A 12,967-nucleotide genomic window follows, 5' to 3' on the forward strand; every position below is an offset into this window, starting at 1 on the left:
GACATGTGCCAACACAGACAAGAGGACCCTCAACAAAAACTGAAAGGGCAATTGTACTGGACTGTATTATACTTTATGAACATGTATGGTGTGCCAACCCACTCTGTGTTCTTACTGAAATGAAGTGACTTCATTAATAAGCTAAGTAAAGCCTACCATTTCACACATAATCCAGAAACAAACATCATGCGGTTCAGTGTCAAGATAATTTGAGCATTTTGTTGATAAAACATGTCATAAATATTGATTAATAGCTTTATTAATATCATCCAAATATTTGTATTGGCTTTTTAAATGCAAAAACATTCAACTCATACAATCAGCAAGACCACAAACAACATCCACAAGATAGAGAGAAAATAAAAGCGACAATGATAAAACAATAAAAAAAAAAAAAAAAATTAAAAAATACCAGTTATTACACATATTACAGAGATGTCAATCAATTAAGTCATAATCCTATGTTTCAGTGTCTCTAGTGGGGAATTCCAAGTCAAAGTAGTCCAAAAAAGGCTGCCAGACCCTATAAAATCCCCGTGATTAATAGCTTTAAAAAGCATGTTTTGGGTGTCTTATCTTTTTTTTTTTTAAGTTGTCGCTTCTCCTTAGCCATTAATCCTTTGCCTCCTGCTACGAACAGAGTTGTTTTTCTTTCCTATGCTTGGATTAAAGGCATTTTTCCACCCTGCAGACAGCATGGCAGTGATGAATACCTGAGAATGCTTATCTGAGAAACGCAGAATGTTGAGGGAATTTCTAGAAGACAAATGATTTGTCATCTCATAGCCATCTAACTACAATAAGAAGAGTTTCCTTATTCTGCATTACTGTACGGGATTTGTACTTTAACCAGGGCATTATGTAGCTGTTCAGGAGGATAATGTCTCTGTTTAAACTCTGGTAAACTCTGTAAGCTCCCAGGCTTCACATTATTGTAGACACTAAACTGTCTCAGATACCTAATAAACATGCAGCTCTTGTTTTCAGAGATTATGCAGCAAAACACTTAAAGTCACACTGCATTAGGCAACAAGTAGCAGAAGGATGTGTTGACTTTTCCTTAAAGAGATACAACTGAATGTAATCAAAATTATATATTGGTAATAAATACCATGATATTTCATGTTTGGATATGTGTCACATTTGCATAATGCTTTTAAATTTTCATAATCTCTGTTTCACACTTACTCATGTAAATCAGACAGAGAATGTGTTTCCATCTCCAATTACAATTTTTCATGTATGGATGTGTCAAACCCACACACGCATGTCATTCTTGCATTTTCCTGTTTTGCTAAAATACGTAGCTTTACACTGCAGGCACCGTCAGAAATCTTGGAAATTCATGATTCAAAACTCAATATCAGTGCTAGAGAGACTCTAACAGACGAAGAATCATCAAACCTCTGCTTGCTTTTCTCTCTCCCTCTCTCTCTTTCTCTGTCTGTGTGTTTGTGTGTGTGTGTGTGTGTGTGTGCAAAGAGCAGTCGGCCGGTGTTGTGCCTGCTTCCATCAGTTCAGATATTAATTATGGAAATAGATGCATCCAATTCCTATTAAACATGCAACTCTCATTTTCAAAAAGCAGCACAAGATTTGAACAGTGGTGCAGCAGCTATCTAGACACCCATTACTGGAAAGACAAGTTTGTTCTATTTAACCTAAATCAGTTGACTTAGCAAAGTGATGTTTCATTACAAACGGCATCATGATATATAATAGTGCTGAGCAGCGAGTGAAACAGTTGACGAGAATTGTAACTGGCTCGGGAAGTCAGAGAGGTCTTCATCATTTGCGATGAGGAAAATATGGTTTGTTTTATGTGTCAGACTGGAAGACGCCTCTGAAACTTCTTCTGAGAGTCTTTGTTTACAGAACTGAAGTTCTGACTGAATGACTGAGCATACATATGCAATTTTTTTGACACTTTCAGAGGTGTTACCATCCCCACTGATGTAATAGTTTGTAAAGAAAAGCAACAGAAAAGTTTTCTATCTACACCTGCTTAAATTACTTAAGGAAATGGAACCATTTCATATGCAATGCATGTAATCTAGTGTAATGTCATAACACAGGTGCTTGCACTGATGTGCTAAACTGAGTCGCCTATTGGAAATGTAACTCTTGACATTAGTGTTGCTATTAGATTTTCTAAAATTCCCCAGTGTTGTTTACTGAAATTATTTTCTGTCTCACTGAACACTGAAATGATATATCATAATATTAGAGGTGACAAATTCTGTCTGCCTGCAGAAATTAAATTGGAAAGTTTTTATGGCTCCTGAATTATCTGTTCCAAATGCTTATAAAGTTTTGGGCAAAGGCCAAATGACTTCCCAAATTTGCCTCCTATTGAGCAGATTCTAATATTTACTTGGTTGAAGGGATTGGACAGCAGCTGTATAGAAAATCATATTATGACAAAAATAAATTAGAATAACCCTGCAGTTTTATTTGTTTTGCAAGAAGGAATTTATGTCCTTCCATCCTAGTCAACAATCAGAAATTCATCTCCAGCCTTAAAATACTAATATCTGTAATATTTATTTACCATTTATTGGAAATATTTAATGAATAAAATGACGCTCAAGTAGACAGTTGCAGTAATAAACCAACAAAGAATTATCACTAACTCTTCAGCTCCATGCAGCTTTTTAGCCTCTTTTAGCTAATTGTTTTGGTTGTACAACACATTTACTGTGTGGTTCAGTGTCACCGCTCTCATCAACCCCATTTCCAGCAACAACAGGCAGCTGTTTTCAGCAAAATATCTCCAATAAAGCTACTATATAATACCTGCCCAGCACCAAACAGAAGTCAAACAAAGTAAGCGGCTAGCTAAGTGGAATATTTACTGTAGCAGAATTTCCAGGAGTCGGTAGAGACCAAACCTGAGCTAAGAGGAGGGTGAATATTGGATTTAAATATGCTAATATTGCTCCATGTCTGCTGGATTTGTAAAATGTTTGCTAACATGTTCACAATAACAATAAAATGCCAGGGCTGTGTGTCTGTTAGCTCGTTTGGAGTTCTTCCAAATGTTCTGCCCCTTAGTGGCCAAACCTCAATTAATGCAGCTTTGAACGTGCAGAGAAATGAATACTCACATGTTCCAAAACAAATGTTATTCCCATTGTGGTGCTCATATTATTTGTGAACAAACACTGACAAAACGCTATAAATAAGCTCAGATGAAAGCCCCTACATACCCACTGTTCACAGGTGTTTTCATTTTTCCTTAATTAGTCCTCCTCTCAGGACTGTATGTACAGATGGAGCTTGATTGACACATGATATTCTTATTGGTAAGTTAAATTTCTAGGCACGGCTCCTCCAAACTTCAACCTGAGCAGAGGTTTAATCAACCACAGTCAATGAAAACACCTGTGCGGGTCCGCAGGTCCTTGGAGCTTTAAAAGAAGAACAAAACCGGCAGCAGCTCCATTATTACTGAAGCAGACACTGCACCCGCAGGCACACTGCCAGAGCCAGACTGTGACTGAACAGTGGTATGAACAATTTTATTGATCAGTAGATTTCAGCTTTGCAATGAAATGCTTTTATTGCAGAAGCTCAAGAACATCAAAATGTTTCTTTCTCCCAATTCACTTCTTGCTTCTGAGCAAATTAAGGCACACAATGAAATCAATACAAAAAAAAACACAAAAGACATATTTAAAAGACTCCACATATATAAATCATTCTAATTATTTACCTCTCCATAACACCTCGGTGTTCAGTTGCATTTGGAATTATTAGAGCTCATTGTGTGTGCATGTGTGGACTCAACTGATGTGAATGTTGGCAGCCATAAATGAAAATTAATTAGAAAAGACTTAAAGCCTTCACATACGAGAAGGAGCTAATGCCATGTAAGATGCATTTCATGGTCATGTCACTGAACATTTGTTTTAACAGCAGTCAGCTGCAATCTGGCACAGTGATGTCTCTTTCCCGGTCCATTCCAGTTGCTCTTAAATTAATCAAAACACCTTTTATATTTCAGCTAATCTCACAGCGCCTGGACATGAAATCCCTCTATTTCACTTCAAATTTTGCAGCTGTCAAATTTTAAATAACATTATTCACAGTATCTGAGCTGGGTGATGGACTTGTGGGTCTGGTGGTGGTAAAAATGAGGCTGTGGTCTGTTTTATAAGCACAAGACATGTTGAGAATCATGTTCCTGAAAGGAAGACTGGGCTTGAAAAGGTCTGGTCAGCAGCCCCATCTCGTCCTGTAGTGTGTATAGAATCTGGACAGCTTAATGGTACAGCAGCAGGTTTTGTATAAAGTTCATGACACGGCATGAAAATAATGAGCACTTCATGTGGACCTTTTCGTTCCCCAGAAAATCACAAGAAAAGGAAAAAGAACAAAGCAATAACGTGAGGTTAAGTTAGAACAGAATGTGGGATGCTTGGATTCATTTTAGGCTCTTTTCTTCGATACACCTGTTATCAGGTCTCCAAGTGTTTAAAAGCATAATCTTGATTTTTATTCATCAATTTATTTTAAAAAATATGAAAATCTTTAAATAATCTTGTAAATATTGTAAATCAATTTGTTTCTATAAATATTTCTTATTACTTTACTCCATAGTAATAACTCATAGTGTAATCTGTTTAAATCTAAGCTAAAAATAGCTGCTAATTGGTGCAAAGGCGCAAGTTGAAAACCTTTTACAACAACCAGATTTTGGGTGGAATATCACTTTAACTAGGACCACAAGCTTTCCATTGCCTTAACCACATACACTAACTTAATAAGCATAATTCCCACATGCATTAGCAAAGTGATGTTTCATTACAAATGGCAATGAAACATCCCACATACATGAGCATTTTCTCATAAATGAATAATAAATGAATGATACAATTGCATATGAATCTAATATACAGGTATGCATATTGTCATGAAGCGGCCACTAGAGGGCTCTATATGACATTACTATGCAGGGGAAGGACCCCTGTGGTAATATACTGTAGCTTCTGAGTCAGATCCTATCTATGAAAATGTACCTGTGGGCAGAGCACACACCCGTGAAACATCATGATATACAGTATATTTAATCATTTCATGGATGGAGAATACATGAGGCTGATCGTTCCTAATGAAATTACAGGTGAGCAAGAGTTTGGCCTTTAACCATTTTCCTGTTTAAACACATAATTATGCTTTTCATTTAAATCTCAAACTGTTCACTCATTATGGGGTTTTTTTTCTCACTTATATCTTTTTTTCACACATTTTTTTCATGTGCCTCTGAGGAAGGCACATGAAAGTGCTTCTGAAGTCAAAGAATGCTTTTATGTCAAAAATAGTTTTAATTCATTACAGCGCAGTGCATGGCAGATTTTTGCTTTTAATTCTCTTGGAAACAGCTCTGGTTGCTTGATAGTTGGTTACTACCTTTTATTACACATTTTAATTCTGCCCAATTTTGTACAAATTCTAAGTGGATATTAATTAATTACTGTGTTTTATTATTGGTAGTTAATGCATGAACAAAAAAGCAGCAAAAGGTGTGCCACAGATCATCCAACCCATCACTTTTCATTCATCTACTGAATAGAAGGAAATCCCATAAGAGTATTTGTCAGAGGAATCAAGAAGTGGTGAGTGAACAGCATGACAACACTGCCACCTAGTGTAGTCACATTTAATGCACCCCATCTAGAAGTGATATACTGCATGCAGCATGTCGTAATAACAAGCCATTTCCACCCTACTGAAGTGTTTTTGAGGCAGACCTACTTGTTAAATTGTGTCTGTCCTTCAAGGATTAAGTAAATTATCCATCTGTTATCAGTTCTACAACCTTTTTGGCCTGTTGAGGACTGCAAGGTGCTGGACTCCATAAAGTGGGGTATTTATTGGACATGTGTATCACAAGCTTTACAGACAGGAAGGCAAACACATTCACACCAGCATGCAGTTTAGTCTTTCAAGGTCACCTAACCTGCAAAGACTGTGGAAGGAAGAACACTTGAACACTGAAAGAACAAGCAAACTGCACACAGAAAGTCTCAAGTTAGAGGTCGGCCAGGTTGGGTTCAAGACAAGACCTTCTTTCTCTGAGGTGACAGTGTAACCACTCATCTACCGCACTGCCAACTCTACTAGAGGTGGAAATAATTACTCACTTTGGAGTAAGAGTACAGTCTAGACCTGCCCTATGTGAAAAGTGCCCTGAGATGACTTTTGTTGTGATTTGGCGCTATATAAATAAAAAATGATTGATCGATCGATTGATTGATTGATTGATTTGAAAGGTTTTGTTCAGTTCAAAGACTGACTATGTAGATAATTTTATTTTTCTAAGCTAAATGATCACATCACCACTCATAACACTATGATTTTGCAGTGCTTGAAGCCCTGTCTTTTCAACAGACTGACTGCAGTGAGGTCAGTCTGTTGCTGGTTCACTCAGTTTAATGTAAAAATGAAACCCTCAGTATGCTTCAAACAAATTGCTTGTTAGATCGTCTCACACGGTCTAAAACCAGTGTGCCTAACAGTTTTTGTAACGAAACAGACAATCCAACAGTGACTGGGCAGGTAAGTGGAGGAGTGAAGTTTGATTTTCTCTCTTAGCTCTCTTGTTTTATTCTGCACACAAGTACTTCAGTCAATTTTTGTGTGGACGACCGAGTGCAACACCATGAGTGCCTTCAAGGAGAGACTCAAAATTTATACGGTTCATCAAGTCAAGACTAAAAGGAGGCTAGGAGGCCTATAATTGCAAGCTTTTTGCCCCACTTTCAAGTGTAGCCATTCAGAATGAGCGTTAACACTTGAATGTGGTCAACCTATTTCATTTGAAGCATACTGAGGCTTGAAGCCTGTGTAAAAACTGGTCTGTGCTATCGGCTCCAGTTTTCATTGTCTCTGTGACTTTCAGTCTTTAAGTAGGGTTGCTACAACAAAGTAAAATGCTGCATCACAGCTGAGCTGAGGATACAAGTAGAGGTCCAATGCAAAAAGCTATTGATTTGGTAAATGGTTCAGCTAAAGGACTCTGTTAAAGATTAGTTTGTACATACACTGAGCACCTCTAAACTCTAATTTATGTTTCCTTCAAAGTGGTCTAAACTTGGTACCATGTAACTGAGACCTCAGAGACCCAAAGCCTTTGCCGAATATCATCACTGTCATGTTTGTCTACAGACAAATTCAAACAATAGTAAAATTAAAAAAGTGAGATTTTGTTTTCAGTAGTTAACCACAAATAATCTTGCAGGTGTAGCTATATTTCTGTTATCAGTTTTCTTGGTATGCTCATCTTGTTTTCGTTTGTGTCTCTATATTTCATGAGTTACAGAAAGTGTATAACATAACAATAAAAGCATAAAAGTCAGAAGAAAGAAAACAGAGATTTGATTCCTTTTTTTCTCATTTTTTAATTCTTTGAAGTCCTTGTTGTTTTTTTAACATCACCATCCATGGGATTCGACACTTTTTCCATAGTGAACAAGCATCCCAGAAACCCCACAGCCACCAAGACAAATACCATCACACAGTTTCACTTTCACAAAAGGGGAAAGGCTTACAGGGGGGACGAATGGGGTCAAGGGTGAGAAGGTGTTCAACAGCATCAACAACCTCAGAACGGAAGGAAGCTCCTCTCAGTCTGCAGCACATTGCGTACATACATATCACTCATATATCATTAGCATAATATGGCATAGAATAAGCATCCAAGCTGACAGAGCGTTAAAGGAGTATAAGTGTGTGTTTTTAATGTGTGTAAGTGTGTAAATCGAGGAGGCATGGGACACGGTGAGGATGCCAGCATTGACAGCTGGTTTTTAATATCCACGTCAATTCTTCAGGCATGGGTGTTGCATCACAGCAACGGCTGTTTGGTGGGTGTGTGTGTGTGTGTGTGTGTGTGTGTGTATGTGTGTGTGTGTGTGTGTGTGCGCACGCTACCACTACAGCCTGTAGTGTGCTTTCAATTCTAATAGATTCTTTTTAAGTAGCAGCGGATTCTGGATTCCACGCAACTCAGCAACGTATTTTGAAGAAATGGTGCCGCGCTGTCACAGAATAATTATAAAAATATGTGTGCATGTGTGTGTGTGTGTGTACGCAAAGCTGTACTAATAGCACCAGGTCAGGACAGGTTGCTAACGGCAACCTCCAATCTGACAAGCGTTGCCATGACAAACAAAAAGCAGAACCCTATAAGAGTGGAAGGGTCTGTCGCCAAGGCAACAGCCAAAAACAACGAAAGGGCCAGAGAGGGAGTGAAAGAAAGAACAAAGAAAGGAAGAAAGACACACACAAAGACAAGCTGAAAGGAAGGAATGACATGGAAAATACGAAAATACAAGAAGCACACTATTTCTCACAGTTACTCTCTCTGCCAAACTGTATTCATGTTTGAGGACTTCACCCCCCCACCTCATTACCCACTCGCCCACGGTAACAGTGCAGTAATAGTGTAATAGTGAGTAATACGGTGCAGATTGTGTCTATAAGAAGAAAAGTAAAATCCCCCACTTCTGACTTACAGAAACCTTGTTGTGTGATGTGTAAGTTGCCGTGGAGATTGAGTTTCCATTTCCCATTCCTATCTTGTCTCATCTTTGAATGCTTCAGAGACATGCATTTGTTACATTCCCCCTGCTTTGGATTCTTTAAATACATATACCATTCGTAACAGTGACAGACTTTGCCTTCTATAGGCTTCTAGTTAGATCAGAGTAAAGGAAGCCTGGAAAACTGGGGTTGAAAGCACAGACACAGAGCTTGTGTAAGTTTGTATATCTACATCATGTATGTGTTCATGTATGTATGTGAGTGCGTCAGGGGCCAGTAACATAAAGACAGACTTTAGACTTAAATCTAATTTTAAGCCAGACTTGAAAGGTAAGACTGATATACAGTGCTCAATGCATTGTGGACAGGGCTGTAACTAGCACTGAGTATGCCATGGTCAAAATTTGAGGGTTTTAGTACCCTAAAGTGTAGTTTACCTTCTATAACAGACAGTTACACTTCATGCATTGTTAAAAGGTCTTTAAATCTAACCATTTTTACCTTTTATTAGCTTTTCATACTATTCACAAACAGCTGTGGCACTGTTTGATGATTAGTTAACTGAAGCTAACAAAGCTCTCAGTTACCGACTGGCATCTCATTAGACATGTTGCTATAGCAACAAGTAGGTCTTATCCAGTTTCAACCAGATGGCTAACTTTGGTGACTCAAATTAGGGTGGTGTAAACACTTAGTCTAAAGCTGAGTCTGGTCTCAATCTACATTTATGTAACTGGCCTCTGGCTATGTCCATGTCAGAGTGAGCTTGTTGCTCCATGTTGACTCACGGAGAAGAGAAGGCTGCAGAAAGATGGTGACTGGTGGCCAAGACCTCGTTGACATAAGAGTGAACACAGGAAATCAGTTGCTTAGCTTAATGAGAACCAGATCATGCACAAAAAGGAACAAGAACGTATGAGCGCTCAGCAAGGCCCGGGAGCGACGTCACGTCCACAACAGTAAGGAGTGCTGTACAGGTACTTGCTGTGCGTGTCCCATCCCTCACACATCAACACTGCACACTAGTCAGAAGTACATTAGCTCATGTCTACTTTCAAGCGTAAATCAATAGTGCTCAGCCCTTAGGCACCTAGTTACAGAATGACACTAAAAAGCAGTTTGACAACAAGTTAAAAACTCTAAAACATTAGAACATTTCAAGATATCGAGCATTTTTCGTCTTTACAGGGGCTCTACCGGCAGAATAGGCCCAATGAAAGCGCAAAATCTGGCACCTTTGAATCGGTTAATCCTGGCTATTTTACATCTTTTTATCTTACATCCTTCACTTACCTCAATAAGAATAACAAAACAAAAACATAATCTAACTATCAATACAACTTCTGTGGGTTCAGGCACATAAAGAGTAGAAAGGAAAGAGGGATTTTGATGAGTATAAAATAGTCACATTTGGAGGAGGAGCAACATTCTGTACGTAAATGCACTGGTTGGTGACGGACGGTTATGATGCTTCAACAGCTATCAATTGAAAATTTGGACCTTTGTGATACACATGAATGCAAACAAACTAGAAAATATGTAGCTGCTTAGTGAATGGCACCTTCCAAGCACTTCTAAAAGTTCTCTAAAAGGACGGCGTAAGCGACAATAAGGCAAGGAAAGGCTGAGTTCGACGTGACAGCGAGTACAACTTTCTCTTTCCTCACTAAATCTTTCCTTCAATTACCCTTTCTCCTACTTAATGATGGCCTAACACACGGAGATGAGGCATAAAGCTCTATTTACTTACTACCTGCCAAAGCTCCCTCTGCTCCACAGGACTTTCCCGCCGACCCACAAGCTCTAAGGCAGCTGCCAAATATGAAATATGGTTTCTTACTTATGTACCTCAGCAAAGCCACAGGTGGGAAAACATGAGATGAGAGCCAGTGCAGCAAGAGTGTATTACCCTGGGTTGTCAAATATAGATTGCTAAATAAAAGGTTGCTGTGTTGTTCAATTTTTCAAATCATAAGGCCGCCCTCATGGCGAATAATCAATTAGATATTGATTGTAGCAGTGTGTGACAGATGGCAGTACACTGGGAAGCGAAGCGATTGAAATGCAACATAATACACAGATCATCAACAGCTTGAAGGAAGTATTAGATTCTTGTCAGCTGAATAAACTGTAAGACTCAAATTTTAAGCAACCTGCTGTTTGGCCTATTTAAATGCAAGAGAAGATAACAATACTGATTTTGTACCCATGCTCCATTTAAACTAAAGTGAAATAAAAGGAAATAATGAAAAGTACAATGGACATCCTGCATTAAAAGTATCCTCTTTTCTTACTGTATTAATTCAGTTTAGTCTCACTCGACCCCTCAATTAAAACAACAGTAAAACAAACATCAAAAGAATACATGGCAGGGAGAAAGTACAGTATAAAAAAAAACTAAATAATGCAGTAAAAGTGCTCAAATAAGGAGTGTTTTCATTTTTTCTCTTTTTTTCATCATATGAGGCAGACCTTTTTTTTTGTTTGTTTTTAACTGTGTCCTCTAGGATCTGGTTTTGGGAAAAGAGGGGAGTGGGAACGTGAAAAAGCGGCGAAGGAGGAGTTGAAAGATTGAGGCTGACAGATGGCTCGGTCAGTTGCTGTGAAGGGTTCGGGCCCTCGGTGTCAACGTGGTTTCCTGACCCCCTCAGCTCCTGTTGGCCGTCCTTCCTCAAACTTTCGCTTCTTCCTCAGCAGCCAAGGGTGGAGCTCTAACCCAGGCTGGTGATGTTAGCCCTGCCACCTGGTGGCGCCACAATGCGCTGGGTGTTCCGGCGGGGAACGTTGTCATCAATCTGAGCACCTGTGTGATCAAATGGAAAGTCAGGTTTTCAAGGCTATGTTTATTCTCTGGTATAAGTATTAAGGAAACAGCAAAAATATCAGAAGCTAGTTAGCTTGTTTGCAGCAGAGCTAGTTTGCTTGCCTACTAAAAACAAAACACATTTGAAAGAAAAGTTCAACATTTTGGGAAATATGCTTATTCACTGAAGAAGAGAAGTTTAATAACACTTTTGTGTCTGTCAAGTATAAATCTACAGCCAGCAGGTGGTTAGCTTAGCATAAAGACTGGAAGTAGAAGGAAACAGCTAGCCTGGCTCTGTCCAAAGGTTAAAAAAATCTGTCTACCGGCACATCTAAAGCTCACTAATGAACATGTTAAGTAAGTACACCTTCTACAGGGCTGAGGGTTTCATGCTTTGTACTTATAAGCCTAGCATTAGAGTATTTTGGAAAATACTCCACTGTTTTAACAATGCAGTCCTATAACATTATTGAACTCACAATGAACATTGTTTCATGTGCTCTTCCTTGTCAAATCCGCTAGCCTTAAGTGGAGATGAGGAGCAGGCTACACAGGTCTGGTAACCTCACTTCTTTTTAACTCAACACCCGATATTCTGATTGATATTCTCTTATTTCTTTAAATGCTCTAAACGCATAAGTTGCAGAGAAATTGAGGCCTCCATGGGTAAATCTGAATCTGGTTATGGGGAGAAAAGTAAAATTCCCTTAAAGCTTAACCATCCACTCAATGTGTCATTAGAATCAAGAAATAAAAGAGTGGTAACAAGGAATAATGGTCATGGAATAAAGTTGCTACTGACCGGATAGGCTGAAGCCAGACTGGTGCAGGTTACGGACAGGCTGGTTCGGCTGCTTGGCAGGTGAGGTCTTCGCAGATGAGGCGGGAGTCATGGTTTTAGGGGTGACTGACACCTCACAGACTGGACCATCATACAGTCCCCTGGGTACACCCCTCAGCTCAGCCAGCTGCATTTTGGGAAACAGACACATTCAAGACAGCGAAAATTTACTAGGAATTATATCACCCCGCAAGGACACAGGCATGTTTCGGGCCAATTCATAACAAACTGCATCATTCCTCCAGATTTCCACAAAACCATTATAAACATGGGTTATGTCAGACTGATTTGCACTGTGGGAGTGGTGGCTTCAGCGCTGCACATTTTGACCTTTACCAACCCAGTCAGTGTATTGTTCAAAACAATGGACTACAGCAGGAAAAGACTAGACAGTGCTTTGTAGATGCATCATATGTCCATGTTTTCTCTATATCAGACCAATGGTGGCTAAGATATCACCTGAGATACCAGGTTTTAAAAAAAGGTGTCCCTTTTCTCCAACAACAGTCACAACTTCACTATACAATGGATGATCAATATCAAATAAAAATGACAAAAAAGCAGTCATATTGTACCCTGCTGCGAGCTTTTATCCTCTTGTAGACGTAGTCAGGGAAAGGTTTGCGAGCCACATAGCGTCCTGAGCCCTCGGTGGTATGGAGGGTCCCTTCCTCCAAGACAATCTTGCCCTGGCTGATCACCACCAGAGGCCCGCCACGCACCTCTGTGCCTTCAAAGATGTTGTACTCGACAGTCTGTAGAGGAAAGCAATG

The 12,967-nt window shown here is 39.2% G+C and overlaps 1 protein-coding gene across 2 annotated transcripts in view; it reads right to left on the reverse strand.

Annotated features, from left to right (window-relative positions):
• Nucleotides 1-8,067: 8,067 nt before the first annotated feature.
• Nucleotides 8,068-12,967, reverse strand: part of dpysl2b (dihydropyrimidinase like 2b) — a 32,174-nt gene continuing 27,274 nt past the window's right edge. For both annotated transcript variants that reach the window (XM_067573654.1, XM_067573655.1), the window contains exons 12-14: nucleotides 12,770-12,949; nucleotides 12,156-12,321; nucleotides 8,068-11,350 (exon numbers count right to left, since the gene is read on the reverse strand). In XM_067573654.1, the coding sequence (XP_067429755.1) occupies nucleotides 11,259-11,350; nucleotides 12,156-12,321; nucleotides 12,770-12,949 (438 nt within the window). In that variant the 3' untranslated portion in view covers nucleotides 8,068-11,258. The remainder of the gene's footprint in view (nucleotides 11,351-12,155; nucleotides 12,322-12,769; nucleotides 12,950-12,967) is intronic.

The sequence above is a fragment of the Thunnus thynnus genome, chromosome 19, assembly GCF_963924715.1.
Source record: "Thunnus thynnus chromosome 19, fThuThy2.1, whole genome shotgun sequence".
Lineage (NCBI taxonomy): Eukaryota > Metazoa > Chordata > Actinopteri > Scombriformes > Scombridae > Thunnus > Thunnus thynnus.